The 16,667-nt window shown below is 32.4% G+C and overlaps 1 protein-coding gene and 1 long non-coding RNA gene across 6 annotated transcripts in view; one reads left to right on the top strand and one right to left on the bottom strand.

Annotated features, from left to right (window-relative positions):
- Positions 1–16,667, bottom strand: part of LOC140696910 (uncharacterized) — a 136,005-nt gene that overhangs the window by 24,851 nt on the left and 94,487 nt on the right. The gene's annotated exons all lie outside the window — the stretch shown is intronic.
- MDGA2 (MAM domain containing glycosylphosphatidylinositol anchor 2) overlaps positions 1–16,667 on the top strand; it is a 417,841-nt gene that overhangs the window by 358,850 nt on the left and 42,324 nt on the right. For both annotated transcript variants that reach the window (XM_031679006.2, XM_072962999.1), the window contains exon 11: positions 16,288–16,465. In XM_031679006.2, the coding sequence (XP_031534866.1) occupies positions 16,288–16,465 (178 nt within the window). The remainder of the gene's footprint in view (positions 1–16,287; positions 16,466–16,667) is intronic.

Genomic DNA, 16,667 nt, shown 5'->3' with positions numbered 1-16,667 from the left:
TTCATGCTTATGAGTGCTTCATTTGTTATCTGTCACTAGTTGATCAGTCATATTGCTGTTAAAAGCAACTGGCAATTAAATAATTGTACTTTACTAAGTCGTGGTACCATTTGTATAATCAGATAGTAACTTGACAAATTTTAATGTTTCAGGAGTATTATACACCCCTCTGTTTTAATTTCCTTACATTTGCTTCTGTTTCCAATTTGTGTGTGATGTGGTCTGCATGTGCATAATGACACAAATTTTTGATATTAATAATTATGTATGAGAGAGTTTGCATGCAATCTTGAAAGAATATAAATAAAAATATAAATTGGAATTTGAAAGATAATGAGTACATTTGCCAAGTGAAAAAAATGAGACACGGTTTTATTTGTGTCCACACAAAGGTTGTTACTTAGTATTTTGACATGGATTTCAGAAAGTCCCACATGCTCAAAAATAACTTTCCCAATCTTCAGATTGCACCACTGGGAATTGCTTTGAACATCTGAAATGTTTCCTGTCATTGTTAGTCTTCTTGTATAAAGTGAGTAATGCAGACAAGGTGAAATCTTGGAGTTTTCATCTAACTTAAAAGACTTGGCAACTTACCTTAGAACAACTTAATAGATAAAGGTCTTGTGAGAATGAAATTAGACAAAGGATAATCATCTAGGAATAGAGAAGAGTCTGCTGGGAGATTAAATTTTTTTCTGATTGCTTGTTTTGCACAGGGTTGCCCCTGCATGTTCCATTAATTTTGTTTTAATAGATCTGTGATTTCTACATGCCTTTAGAAATTCACATTTCCTTCCAGTGGTCCTACATAGTCTATCCTGGTAGTACCACTTCAGAGACTAGGATATAGACTTTCCAGATTGCAAGTGTGAATTTTCTAAAAAGCAAGGATGTTAAGACCCTGAAGTTGGATGTTCAAAGGAGAACTCACTTAAGTATGGAGTTCTTAGTCAAGTTTCATCCTATGAGTTTATGGATTTTTTGAGAATAATATATGCTATTCATTATTAATGAACTCTTAATTCTTTAAAAGGAAGTATGCTGATGTGAACACTGAAATATATTTACTTGTATATTAGAAACATCAAAAATTTGATAAAAATAAATAGCTTAGGCATGAATTTTCTCAAATATTCTTAGTAAGTTTGAACACTTAGTAACACTTCTATTTTCGGCTGCTCATCTGAGAATTGTATTATGCCCAGAAAAGCACTTAGTCTGCCTCACTGACATGCTGTAGATGTCTATATGTTCTTTTATGGATTAAAATGCTTAAAATTAGCACTTTCATTATTAATGGCAGTGTTAGGAATAGCAATGCTGTGATTTAAAATAAGATATTTCAAGAAATTTGAAATATTTTATATATTTTTTATTTTTATCAAGTTTTTTCAACAAATGTATTATTTTGAAACCATTCATTTTTACTAAGTGACTCTAATTGACTCAAAATTGCCTAAAATTTTATTCTTTCTTTTTAGTTTATACAAAATTATTTTATAATGTGTTCTAGATTTGACAATTCTAATTAGATGAATGCAAAAAAAACAGCCGTCAAAAATTGCTATATACAAAGGTATTTAATATCACTTCAACTTCAAAAAATTGTTCCTCAGAAATGAGACTATCATAATAAATAATCAAGTAATGCTTATTTAATGAGTACAACCACAACCCAAGATAAAGTAGGAACTTTTTGTGATGAGGTAAGAAGAGTATTCCATTATGCCATGTAATAAAAATAACATGACAGGCCCATAAATTAGACTTAACGATAAGTTCAAATAGGTGTTGTTGGAAAGTAAGTTATATTGGCTATGTGGCACAGTGGCTCTATGGAAGTGAGCAAGGGGAATATTTCTTTAGAAACAGAATATAGTTTCCCCAAGTAGAGTATAAAATCAGACATGTTGGCTAAGATTAGAAAATAAAACTTTTGAAGTACCCAAAGTTTATTGTTTTAACGTAGTAAAAAGTCAAAGCATATAACGAACCATCAATTTTATATGTAAAAGCGATGCTAAGCTAACTCTATTATCCTAAAACTAAAATTAAATTAATGTATTTCTTGAAAGATACCATATTGGAATCTAAAAAAGAAAAAAGACACAAATGAACTTACTTACCAAATAGGAACAGGTTCAAAAACATAGTAAACAAACTTATAGTTACCAGGGGGAAAGGGTATGGAAAGGGATAAACTGGGAGTTCTAGATTTGCAGAAACTAACTATTATATATGAAACAGATAAACAACATATTTATACCATATAGCATAGGAAACCATATTCAATATCTTGTAACCTAAAATGAAAAAGAGTATGAAAATGAATATATGTATGTACATGCATGACTGAAACAATGCTGTACACCAGAAATTGACACATTGTAAACTGACTATAATTCAATTAAAAATACATTTAAAAAATAATGTATTTCTTGACATGAAAAAAACATAATTTCATCTATTAAATCTATTGAAATCTATTAAAAATGGGAAATTAGGTTCTACAACCAGAAAGAGAAACACTGATTAATCTGTGTATTTAACCAGATCTGTGGATTCTCATTACATTAGAAATTCACAGCAAATGGAGTATTGACATACAAAGCAGTGTAAGTCTTGAGAAAATGCATATTTTCTCTACTATGAAATGCTAGATAGCATTACCTTGAGCATAAAGCAGATTCTTAGTCATTATTAGTTGATAGCATGAGGATATTTTGGCCATATATGAAGCAGTAAAGATAAACAAATAGTGGGAAAAATTCTTGTTTTAATTCTTGTATTATATACATTCTACATCAGTACAATGCCAGGACCACTGATGGGCAATTGCTTTGGAAAAAAAAAAAACCCAGATGTAAAATAACTATTTTTAGAATAGCAAAAAAGCTAGTATTTTTTGCTCAATAAAAACCAAGTAATCAGGAGGAAGAAGATAGTATTTCTTTTCTAACCAACATAATATATATATTCAAATATATATTGAAAATGTATAAAGCCATATTTGGGAAAAGATAAAAAAGCACATCCTGTCTATAGTTCCTCCTTGCAGTAAGGGAAAAAGGAAATGTATCTGGAAAGAGGTAGATTGTGGGGTTCCATAAATCTGTAAAAATGTATTTTCTTTTAAGACATATAAACAAAATATGATAAAATGTTGACTTCATTTTATTGATAAATACATGGATAATTGCTTATATATTCTCTGCATATTTCTGCATTTTAAACTTTTTCATAGCTTTAAAATTATTTTTAAGTTGAAATGTTTCCATAGTTTAAATGTTTGGTTTCTTTGTCACACAGTCTTACGATCTTCATGTACTTATAGCTAGTATTCATCCAGCTCAGTTATTAGTAGAAAGGAAAATATAATAATGGATTATGATATAGTGTTAATGGTATATCTCATCTACAGAATTAGATATTTCATAATGTTCAAATATACATCAATTTCAATGCTCAAATGAATTATAAAGACCACCCTTACATTACTAACAAGGAAGCTGCAGCCCCTTGAATTTCTTGATGGGTCCAAATACAATCAGCTAATAGTTATAAAAAAAGAAATAAAAGCCAAGTAACCAAACTTACATTTAGCCCTTAATCCTCTGGGGGCCTTTTGCTTTTAAAACATTTCAACTCAGTTATAGGCCTTTTCTCTTTTAAATCTGTTTAACAAATCTTGTTAGATTATGTCTTTTGGTTTTTACAATACAATTTTAGTAATATGCAAGCCACATTATAGCTATCTATTTAAAATAAAGATATAAAAGAACAAATATGACAAAAATTCCCTCTTAAAATAGAAGAAAAAACATAAAAAAGCACTTCATGTCCCCACAATTCTGGAAGGTTTATATGGAATCATAAATATACTCTAATATTGCAAAATCCAGCTTTAGAGGCTAAGGAATTGTATTTTAAAGAATGTGCAGTTTTTCTTTTCACCATAATTTTAGTGAGATCCTTTGTTCATTGTCCAATTTTTCTGATTTATTTGTCTCATCACACTTACTACTCTCTGACATACTATGTATGTAATTATTATTATTATTTACTGTTGTTTCCCACAATTGAAATGTTAGTTTTGAGAAAGCTGGATGTTTTTCTTTTATTATTATCATTATTATTATTGTTATTCTTAAAGTTTTTTTCACTGTGCATGCCTAGTATCTAGATAATGGGATAATATATATCTCTTAATCTAGTTAAATGCCTGACATATAGTAAGCACTCAGTAAATCTTTTTTGGTAAATTAATGATGGCATATGATTTTTAAAATCCACTAATTATCAATTACGTTATGTGGATAATGAGAATTAAAAAAAATAGTGATAATTCAGATGTTAAAATGTTTTCAGAATTGAGGATTTGGTAACACTGTTGAATAAATGAACTAAAACTAACTGAAAACAGAAACATTTATTTAAATGAAGACGGATACTGTTTCTACACTTGCATATGGCTTACATAAACCCTTTCTTGTAAAGCAGAAGGAAAGTGGGAGAAAATAAGTCGTGCTTCTGTATCCTAAGAATAGGGGGAATGGAATGAAGGGGGTTCATCAATGACTCTGAGCTTGGACCACAGTAGCATCTGTATATGTCTTATGAAGTTACTGCTAAAGACTCCTCCACAAGCCCAAGCAATGTTGTCCGTGGTGGTGAATAATTAAGATCCTTATACAAACCACAGTTACCTCTTTTTAGGTTTACTCCCAAGCTTGGCCATAGTTCTTCAATTAAGATTGCCATGCCAAGATAGTCCAGAGAAGGCTCCAGTCTTGGCCATGGGCTCAGCTCACCATTTTTAAGCTCTATCAGTGAGCCGGGGTCATTAGGGAAAGGAAAGGAAAGGTGTGAGCATGGCTTTCCCAAGTGGCTGGGAAAGCTAGAGACAATCACAGGTTGGTGAAACAGCATCAACGATGGCATAGATGTACGGAATAAGAGATCTGGGTCTGTTTAATTCTTGTGTTATTTATTGTGTTTGGCACATAGTTGTGGTGCAATAAATATTTGCTGAATAAATGAATCTATGTGTGATAATTTAGCTGGACATTAGTACTAGGTTTGATTTTCTTTTCCTTTACAGTTTGAAAATATTACTCCATTGCCTTTTACGTGCATTGATGGTGTTGAGAAGCATAATACCAATCGGAGTTTTCATCTTTTGTTGTTGAATACCTGTCTTTGCTAGAAGCTTCCAATATTTTCTTTTCGGGATATTCTTAAATTTTACTATAAAAAATTATGTGTCTTTCCCTCACCTTTATGTATACCTTTTAGTGCTTTAAAAGGCTTTTCAATATGAAGTCATTTAAAAAATTTTTTTAAATGCTTTTATTTTGAAATAATTATAGATTCATGAGAAGTTACAAAGAAATTGTACAGGGAAGTTCAAAATCCCACACAGAGTATAATACAAAAACCAAGAAATTGGTATTAGTATATTCTATAGATTTTAATGAGAATTCTCTAGCTGTGCAGGCACTCGTTTGCCTCTCAGGGAAACTTCTTTTACTACTATTTTGGAAATGCTTCATCATGTGTAGTCATTTCCTCTGGGAAAAATTTCTTTTTTCCCCACTTTTCTTTAGGAAAGAAGAGTGGGAAGGAAAGAAAATACTCAGGTTACTAATCTAGCCTACAGTTAGTATTAGTCACTTCCCAGCCTTTTACCTGGTACGATTAATTTTTGGCTTCTCAGCAGGAAAAGCCTGAGCAAAGTTCAACCCATAAGAATGACAGGGAGCGTGGGAGAAAAAAAATTATGTGCTAACCTATTTCCTCTTTGTGACATGGCCCTTTTCCACTGGGGTTTACAGTTTACTGCCCAGATCCATTAATCTCCCTCTTGCTTTCATGGTGTTTCCAGGGTTAGTTTTGGAGAGGAACAAAAATCCTGTTAATTTTCTTTTTTATTAAACACTGCACTGACTATTAAATACTATCCTTGCTTAATCTGTGCTAAAATTTATATCGTGTTCCAGTATTTTTGTTGATGCTATCTGTCTGAAATGATTGACAGCCTTTGTCTTAGTTCCTTGGCTGACCTTGAGGTATTATTTTCTTGCCATGGAGTATTTGCTATTAATCTTTCACAATTTTCGTTCTCTTTTTTCTTTGCAAGAATAAGTATGATTGCCATTACATTATATTATTTGTCCACTACCAAAAAAACATGTCCATGAGTAATGTCTTCAAAATTTTAGTGTTAACTCACTAGACCTACCTACTTAATACACCTGTACTTGGATGCATCAGTTGGCTCAAGTGTAAGCATGTCTAGATGCTAACGTATTCTATTTCAAGCATGGTCTTCCTCTGGTGTCCCCATTACACTGACTAGTCCATCATCCATCCCATTGCTCAAGCCAGAAACAAACTGGAAATAGTTCTTGACTCTTGCTTCTGTTTCATTCCCCACATCCAGTTCATCACTAATTTCTGCTAATTTTATCTCTTAAGTATCAAGTCTTTTTATTTTTATCCATTTCTACCACCATTACCACATCCAATTTCTTGCCAGAGAAATCACTGGAGCGGCATGCGAGTACACTATTGCCTCATTCAAGTTGTTTTCCATAATTATCTATTTTATTTTTAATTGCTAATATTTTTTTTGATAATTCAAACTCTTCTGTATATATTAAGATTTCTATCATATATTTTAGAAATATTGCTTATATTTTCTTATTAACCATAAAGTCACTAAAAATACTTTATATTTCAGGATATTTTAAAATCTGTTTCCTAAGACTTAGGAAAAATACAAAGAAAATATATAAAGAGCTTGAATTTACATTTAAAACATGTTTGAATATGTTTTATATAACATTCCCATTGTCTTGTTCACTCACCCTTCCATTCTCAATTTAACAGATATAATATAAAAAGAGCTTACTTTGCTTGGTTTCTCATTATTTATGTTTTTTCATGCCAATCCAGTTAGATGATTTTGAATGAATAAATAAATGGATCAGTCAATGTTTCTGTGCAATGTTTTTCATGAAAAAAGAGTATTGGTATTCTTTATCCAAAATGCAGTAAGAGATGCAGATCTCTACACATTTGTAAGCATTGTTTGGTTTTCTTACTTTTTTTCTTTTTAGCCTATAATTTGAAATCACTTGGATGATTAAGACAGACTTTTTATCAGTCAAAAATTAAAATTATAGTACATCAATGAATTTAAATTGTTATATGATTTTTTTCTCTTATATAAAGTTTATGAAAACTTAACCTGAGGCTTCTCTCTATGAATGTCCATTTTTTTTGCCCAAATGGATATCTATTTAAGTGGTATCAAGCTAAAATATTCTAACAAAACTTAGAAAATCTTCATGGTGATATTATAGATTTCAACTAAGTTTAATTGAATAATTCATCAAAGTACCAAGTGAGTGTTCAATCATGTTAGCTACTATTGTAAATAACATTACAAAAGCATAAAACTCAGATAATTGGAGCAAGAAAATAAGATAAAATTATTTCAGTGGCAATATGTAGGATGAGTAAGAATCAGAATTCACTAGTAGTAAACAGTTCAATTAAAAGTCTTTTAGAAGAAGTTATTGATGAGATGGAGGGGTCAGGTGGCATTTCTAGGATCAAAATACAAAGCTGTTAGTAACAAATCCAGGACATAGCAATAGAAAAACATCTTACAGATGTAAAACAGTACACTGGATTATTCATTAAAAAAAAGAAGTGATTTTCATCTTCTTTATAAACAGAAAAATACCAAGATGAAATGCCAAAATCAAAACCCCCAAAACTGATCTATTTTACATCCTGAAAAAACTAACCTATGAAGAAAGATGCTGCCTGAGCTGCTTAATTCCAATTTATTAGGGTCAAAATCTGTAATGAATTAATCTTTAGGTTAACGTGTCCTTTCATCTGCTGATCCAAGCATGGCAAGAAAATAATTAGACTGTTATTTCCAAAGTTGATAGGAAACCGGTTTTTCTCCTATGGTGATTTATGACTACCTGCTAAAGAATGACTATTTTCACTGTTATACATGGTCTCTTGGGTGGTTTTCAGTGTTGCTGTTTTTTGTTTTAACAGATGAAAGTAATAAATGCATGGTTGAGGGGATCTGCCTGTAATACACGCAAATTCTTTCCTGAGGCGATGTGAAATACCCTGTCACTTAATGATTTATGTAACAGTTGTGAGCATAGAACTCAGCACAACCAGAGCATGCATTCACTGGCATTCCAAAGTAAAATTCAGAAGCAGAATCTGAATTCTCTTAACTGTCAGGACTCACAAAATCAAAAGCTTTTTGTATGACTAACCTTCCTCCAATGATAGGTTCATTATCTTAATCTATCGCCCATAGCATTGTAATTCAGTTAAACCTAATTAGGCCTTCCCTGGTATAAAAATTCTCTATCACTCTTCTAAGGGGATGTGAATAAAGGGCACATTGGTTAGAAAAACTTGTGAAAGCAACACATTTCATATAAAGAATGGGAAATGGAGAACAGTGATTAAGATGGAAATTGAACAGTATTTGGTTCCTATATCATCTCTTGCTTCTTACCAGCTATGTGACCTGGAAAGGTTGATCAATTCCTTAAGTTTCAGTTGCCTTGACTGAGGAAATAAATATAATGATGCTAACCTCACTGGAGTTTTATAAAAATTAAATGAAAAATAGTGTGTAAAATCCTTAGTACAATGCTTGCCAATAGCGAGTCCTCAAAGAGTTGCTAGCTATTAGTTTTAAATTTTCTTATTGGACAAAAATACTTAAGTAATTCAGCTGAGTATTCCCAGCTATTATCCCAAACTGCAGTTCTATATACTGTGGAATGTGAGCCAAACACACTTTTAAAGGATCAGCCTTTCTGATGTCTGATGGCATACTATACAAGCATCATCATTTATGCACCCTGCTTGCTGGGGTTGCAATGAATTAGAGGCATCCTGATTTACCATTATGTATACTCAAAGAGAGTATACTTAAAGAGAATGTTTAACTAAGCTAGTATTTTTTATTAATTTATTAATTCCTATGTAAAGAACACTGTGGTTGTCAAATTTGTTCCTAGAAATTTAAATATTGAAATATTGAAATGTGAATGTACTGTAACTATATTGTTATATTTTTAAATGAGTGTTATATTACATTCCTTTAAAGAAGCTTATACTCCCTCCCCATTTTTAGCAGAGTTGTCATTTGTATCTTTAAAATTCATGTTTCTTATAATAGGGCCATTTCCTCATAGGTAGAGAGATTGTAGCCTGACCATGACCAAAGTGACAATTTTTCTGAGCTGGAAGCATCCATATTAATTTCAACTACACGTTAACACGTCTGCTTCTTTAAGTTTAGACAGGAACTTTTTCAAATGTTCAAAGTTTGCTTTATTTTTTAAATCTTAAAATGTTTTATTATAATCAGAGTATAAAATGAATCACTATCAAAAAGTGTCCAATAATCAGAGAATGCTTTGGGTGATGAATTGTAGTTATTAGAATTTTATATTCTATCCTCTAGACAAAAACAAATTCTTCTTTATAAACTGAAAAAGAGATCAATTAAGTATCACGTCAAGATCTCCATATGCCCTGTGAAATATCAAATCTTTTAAATTCTACCAAATTGTGAGTTTAAACTATATTACTAATATAGTTTACACAATTATGAGTACAATTCATTACTAAATTTATTACTAAGTAACTTCATGAAACAGAAAAAAAATTTAATCTCATATTCATATAACTTAAGATAAATGTGTTCTGCAGAGTTAAAAAAAAATATTTCCTGGAGCATTTCCTAAGACTTGGTAGCAGTGGCTTTTCAAATGCCGTGCATGTGACAGAGGATCTAAAATGTGCATGCAAGGGGCAGGAAAAGAAGACTAGCAAGATTCATTGAGCATTCAGTTTGCTCTCTATGTCTTCTGTGGTACCATATTTACTCTTTCCTTCTTTACTTTTTCATTACTTTCATCAGATGTTTTTATTTTTAGAAACAATAATTCTACACATAGAATAGGTGGAAATATAATAATACAATCTAAAGTTAAGTTTTTAGCTACCACATTGAATTGTTTGTGCTTAAATAAAACAACTAAAATGCTTAGAACAGATCTAGTATATAGTAATCACTCAGTAAATATAAACTATATTATTTAAAATATTATCATGTAACTCATAATATATTTTAAGTAGTCGCATTAGAATTGTAAAGTTGTCATGTTAAAAAATATGTATTAAATAGTTGACTATTTAAAATACTAATCTTTGTTTTCAAACCCTTTACTTAATGTCTAGCTATTGCAGAAACAAAAATTTTCAGGGTGCCAAAGGACCTCCTTTTATTCAAAGTTATGTTCTAATATTTGTCTTAATTTTTCTGCAATTATATTTTAACTTTAAGCCACAACACACAATATATTTAGGAAGCTTTAGGCTCTGTTTTTCTTCTACTTCTATTTCTTCCATTTCTGTTGTCACCAGGCAATCATATTTCATTTGGTTGTCACAGAAGACTTTGTTCTATGTGCCTAATGTTTAGTTCTCACTTTTTAAATTATTCTTGAAATATACTTGCAAGGTCTTTCATTTATACACCAGTGATGTTTACCAGAGACTCTGCCTGCATATCCACTTTGCATCCCTCCAGACAGCAGTGGTTCATCAAGGTAGGCAGGGACAGAAAACTTTAAAACTGCATGAAAGACTGAAAGAGTCACTGAAGCTGTGGACCCACTCAGTGTTGTCTTTACCTGAAGGTTGTTGTATTCTCCTGTTTTGTTTCATTACGATAAGGAATATAAATTAGAAAAACTACAGGGAATAACTTTCAAGATATTCAAAGCTAAATGCAGATTGACACGCATTTACTATGTAAGTTAAAAACTTTGATTGCAAAGGACAGTTGGGAATTTGAAATATTAACAAATGCATTTTTTTAATCCCTTAAGTCTCTTTTATCATCTGCTCTCTCATTGTTTAAAATCACAGCAGTGGAGGTTGAGGTTTATGGTCCAAGAACATGAACACAAACCCATAGACACACACTAGGACATTAGAAAGATAACAAATGAACTATGAATAGATTTTATAAAATCTAAGGGAAAATGATAGCCTTGAAATCCTGGGCTTTAAATCAGATGAGAGTTCATGGTGGTAGAAGTGGGCAGGAGGTGGCTGAGGGAGAAAAAGTATTGAGTTTCAAAAGGCTTTATGTGAGGAATCAAATTATCAGGAGATGTTCCAATGCAAATAGAGTCCCCAAGTATGAGGAATATTTTAGTAAAAGTGAAAGAACAGTACAGTAAGTGCTAGAAATTCCCTGAGAAAGGCACCTGCAGCCCACTTGAGTGGGGACAGTATGGACTCACTTCCCTGCAGGTAGCTCAGGAAAACTCCAGAGGTTGCCTTGAAGCTCCGTGCGCTGCCTGAGGGAGCCCACAGACTGAGTTCCGTGCTCAGGGACTGGGGCCTGGCAAGTCTTTTGCATCACTGTGGTAGAGAGGAAACAGGATTCACCCAACCCCTGAAAATGGGTAGAGATGGTGCTTTTAGACAGAAAGAACCTGTAATTTGCCTAAGAAAATTACAGATTGACTAGAAATGCTGACCATGGGCCAAAGCACTTCCAAAAACAAAGCAAAAAGTGCTAGTGCAGGACCAGAGAGACCCAATGAGGTTGACTAAATCCAAGATATGATCAGTAGCAGACAGGATAATCCAGGCAATAGGCATCCATCCCTCCACCACCATGCCACAAACAGGAAAGCTGGGAGACGAGCTTCCTCTGCTCTTGCCGCAACTTAAGTACCTCCCTGTGTAGTGCCCAGTAAGCAAAGTGATTGGGTTAAGTTTATCAAGTTCAAATTTTAAACATATTGATTTTAACTTGAACTGAAAAAATTAGCTTTCCATCACCAGAAATGAAGTAAGCAAAATTCAATTTAGAAAAATAAAGAATATTCGATTTTTAGGAGAAGCACATTGGTGCTTATGAATCCATACTTTCTCCAGTTGTTACTGAATACAGCTTTCCAGTCCTCCTCCATGTCATGCTGTAAAATTATTCTGAGCCTTATCTCTGGAAATGAGAATTTCCAGATAGCGTATATGGTACAAGTTATAGGTCTTAGTGTTCAGAAAAATTATGGCTTATTTCTTCTTCAAATCATGAAAATCATCTTCTAAATTACGTGAAGGTAATGTATTTCCTAGGAAAAGAAAAAGTTAAACAAAATGTTTTTAAAATTTGAAATGATAAGAAATACTTTCCACATTGCTTTCATATTAGCATGTTTATGAGCGTGCTCTGGAACTATCTTCTGTAGTTATGCTTTGGGTCCCACACTCTCTGAGGGTTTTATATTATTATCTGCAAACAATGGACTAATACTGTGTTTCCTTTTGTGTATGTGCAAACATTGCATTTAGTTTTCCATTTTTACACTTTGCACAGCTCACTGAGATGCAATATGAAGTGTTTAATTGCTTATTCCTTAACTGCTGAAGTATATACTTTCATTACAGCTTTAAATTAAAGATTTAGAATCAAAGTTATTGCTTTTTTAATACACATATGAAGTTATGTACTCCAGGATTTGTAATAAGTAACAACATCAATGTTTCTGCCAACCAAAATTACTTAAGTAGAGCATCTCATTATAATGACAGAATACCTACAGTCTCCCCTTGGGATGTACTACAAATATTGAGTGCTATTAAGTTTATATTTAACATCCAGAAAATTATACCTTGATTAAACTTGTGTATCTTTAGATAATAATAAAACATCAAATTATTCTATATATATTTTTGTGGGCTTATCTTCTGAAATAATAGTACTTTGCCTTTTGTTTGTACATATAATTTTTAAAGTCTAAAATCTAAAGACAGTTAAAGGAATTGTCATTTATATTATTTTGTAGAATTTTTAATTTCCAAAACTTATAGAAACCTTGTAATGTCTAGTGTCAACTATGCATGAGTAAAGTACTTTCTGTAAAATTAGGTTTTATGTCCATTTTTATCAATGTTTGTAAATTCAATTACTGTATACAGTTATCACTAAGTTAGATTTCTTGCTGTATTCCTTGGGTCAGTTAAATATACACTGAATTTAGTCTCATCACATCTTTATCTAGTTGATGACCAGACACTATAGGTAGAAAAGTTAGTAAGAAATTGTTCCTGGCTTATAATCTATGTCCAAAAAAGAAAAGCACTATTAAGTGTATTATAACTAAATATATAAAGGCATTGGTTAAAATAATTAAGGGAGCAATAAATTCTGGGCGAGCAGAGGAGAAAATGATGCCAGAAAGAGTCATTTTGGGTGTAATCAAATGTTGCAGTTGCTACTCTCTAGATACACAACCTAAGGAAAGTCACAGTAACTTCTGCCTCAGTTTCCTCAGTGTGTAAAATAGGGCCACTGTTAGTTCCTGCCTACTCAGGGTTGTGGTAAATTAAATACAGTGGTGTAATATACACAGTTAACATGGTGCCTGCCTGGTAAGGACTAATAAATGTAGTAGGATGTTTTTGTTTTTTTGTTTTTCACTATCTGATCTGAAAATACAAGTTAGGGAGTAATCAGTGTAGAGGTGTTAGAAGAAACACTGGTATTAATGCAGTGGTCTAGTGCTACTGGGCTGTGCCTCACCAAATATAGGCCCTGGAGCTCCTGCATCCAAATTGCCTTGAAAAGGAGGAGGTGCTTTTTTAAAACAATGTATTTCTAAGCTCACTGAAAAATTTTTATCCTCGACTTCAGTGAAGCAGAAATACTGGTGGTAAAGACTTGGAATTTTGGTTTTTAACAAAATTGTCTTACGACTCTCATGCTTGCCTAACTGTGAGAATCGCTCATATGAAGTATCAAAACACCACATACAAAACTCCAAAGACCATCAACATTTAGAACTCAGGAAAAGGAAAAGCAGCCCTGCAAGAGAGTGAGGAGTGGCCACAGATACAGATGCAGGAAGCAGTACAAGGGAGCATTGTCTTAAAATTCAAGGGAGAAAGCGTGTTAAGAAAATTCACAATTGCCTGTCTCTAACTCTTATTCTACAATTCTCTCTTTGAAAAACAAAGAAAAATATTTCAGGCAAACAAAAATGTTATAATTATGATTTGTATTTCTGCTACCAATCTAAGGAAACAAAAATCACGGAGTTAAGTCTTCTTTTACCTCCTCACAATTGCATCTTCTCCTCTTGATGCTCTTCCACCCCGTGCGACCAGCATGTTAAATGTAGTATTTACTATTTTCTGCATTTCGTTATACTCACACATATCTATGTATCCCTCTTCCAAATGCATATTTTGAACTTAAATTTTTTAATATGTCTGCTTTAAAATTAAATTTTAGCTCAGTATTACTTTCATGAAATTCATCCATGATGATGTATTGTGGCTTAGGTTCATTTTTTATGCTATATTTTGAATTATATTTTATGAAGAGTCTACAATTTGATTATTCTGTGTCTTATTGATGTTTAGATCATTTTCTGTGTTTCTATGCCATGAATATTCCTGTTTCCTATGTACAAGGGTTTATCTGTTCTCATTGTAATATTGCTTTTATTGCCAAATTGCTCTCCATACTTATACCAATTTACATACTTATCAAGAATATGCTTTTAGAAGACAGTTTCCTGTGAATCTCCTGCTTTTTTGCATATCATATGTACAGGAGCACTGTTTTTTTAATACCAGCTGATCTTTTCAAGATCATTTGCAGAGTAAACATCCTCAGAATGTAGAGATTGTGCCTTCCTCTGGAACAAAAGGAAAACCCATTTAATGTTTACTATAATAAATATAATTTCTCCCTTTTGGCCAATGGTTGAACAAGTTTGGTTACCGTCAGTTTAAAATACTAAGGTCTGTTAAGCTCAATGTCCTACAGATGGGATACAAATCTAAGGAATATGCAAAATCCAACTGGGCACTTTTGTTTCACCCTGCGTGAATTAGGAGACAAAGGGGACCAGTTTGAACGTAGAACTTGCGCTGTCTGCTGTGTCGTGAATCCTTTTCTCTGACCCAGCAGTCTTGATTCTTCTGGTGGTGTCCGTGATACTGTTGCAGGCTAACTTGTCAGCTTGTAAATAGACTAAAGTCTTGTCCTTCCACCCTCCTCCCCTACCCCAGGTTTTGACAGGTATAAAAATTCTCATTGTTTTATATCTACATCAAACCTCAGTGTTATAATTTTTGGAAGCTTTTGTTTGATGGTGGGAAATAGTATTGTGGCTTTAATTTTCATTTCCTTGATTCACAGGGAGGCTGAGCCTTTTCTCTGATTAGTTATTTAGGTTTCTTCATTTATGAAATACCTGTTCCTATTAGACTCATTTTGCTATTGAATTCTTTTTATTATTTGGTTACAGGAGCTTTTAATATCTTCTAGTTAATCGTATTGGTTCTAGATATCTTTTTCCAAACTTCTGCCTTTATTATCCTTGTTTAATGGAGAGCACTGATGAAAAGAAATTTTTACACTAATATTTTAAATTTAATATTAATTTCAAATTTAAGATTGGCTAATCTATCAATCTTTTCCTTTACTAATTGTGCTTTTCTATTCTGTTTAAGAAAGTAATATCTTACCTGAGGTCATAATGGCATTGTTCTGTATTTTTTCTAAATGATTTAACTTCATTTAAATTTAAGCATTTGATCCTCCTGAGACTGACTTTTCTTTAAAAGATATGAAATAGGATCACATTCGTGTATTTCTTATATACACAACCAGTCAAATGATACATGTTTTCATGTCTTCTGTGTGAACACCCCCACAAATATTCATATGGGCTTTCTGTTCCATTTCATTATTTTATTTGTCATTTGTCTAGTCCTGTGTTAATAGTACATACTTGAGATTTTCATTTCCAGACGTATAGCAGGCTAGGCTATATAACTAGGATTTACCCACCCTCAGAAAACAAGCAAATATATATATATATTTCCCACCCAGATTGCTTTTGACCTCACCTATTAACCAACACAGACACATTTGAACTTTGATTCTTATAGTTTGGCACTGAAAAGGCAGACAGGAATGAAAATCCAAGGTCTGTCCAAAGCAAGGGATCATCTATAAAAGTGAACCATACTAACTTTCGGAGCATGTCAGAAACAAAGGTACATCTCTAAAGGAATATAACTTTGTCCTAGGCCCCAAAGAACCCCCAGCAGTAGTATTTTTAGCTAAATGATCAATGCACAGTTAAAAATACCAGGAACATTATTATATAATTCTTTTAATTTCAGGCTGGACAGCAGCGATGGTGGGAACAGGAGATTAAAATAAATGGGAATATTCAAAAGGGAGAATTAATTACATATAACTTGACTGAGCTAATTAAACCAGAAGCTTATGAAGTCCGACTGACTCCTCTCACCAAATTTGGCGAAGGAGATTCAACAATTCGTGTCATCAAATATAGTGGTAAGTGGCTTTTCATTTAAAAGTATTTATTTGCATACTAAACTACCTAGAATATGTAGGTTGTAACTATATACCAAGTTTAGACACAAAATAAAATTTAGCATATTGACTTTCTGGGACATTAGCCAAGTGACAATAAAAACCACAATACTTAGTCATCATAAATTATACTACATGATTGTAAATGTACAGATATAGAAAA

This window comes from Vicugna pacos, chromosome 6 (assembly GCF_048564905.1).
Source record: "Vicugna pacos chromosome 6, VicPac4, whole genome shotgun sequence".
Classification (NCBI taxonomy): Eukaryota; Metazoa; Chordata; class Mammalia; order Artiodactyla; family Camelidae; genus Vicugna; species Vicugna pacos.
Note: the sequence above shows the minus strand (reverse complement) of the source record. Positions and strands in the feature narration are given on the sequence as shown.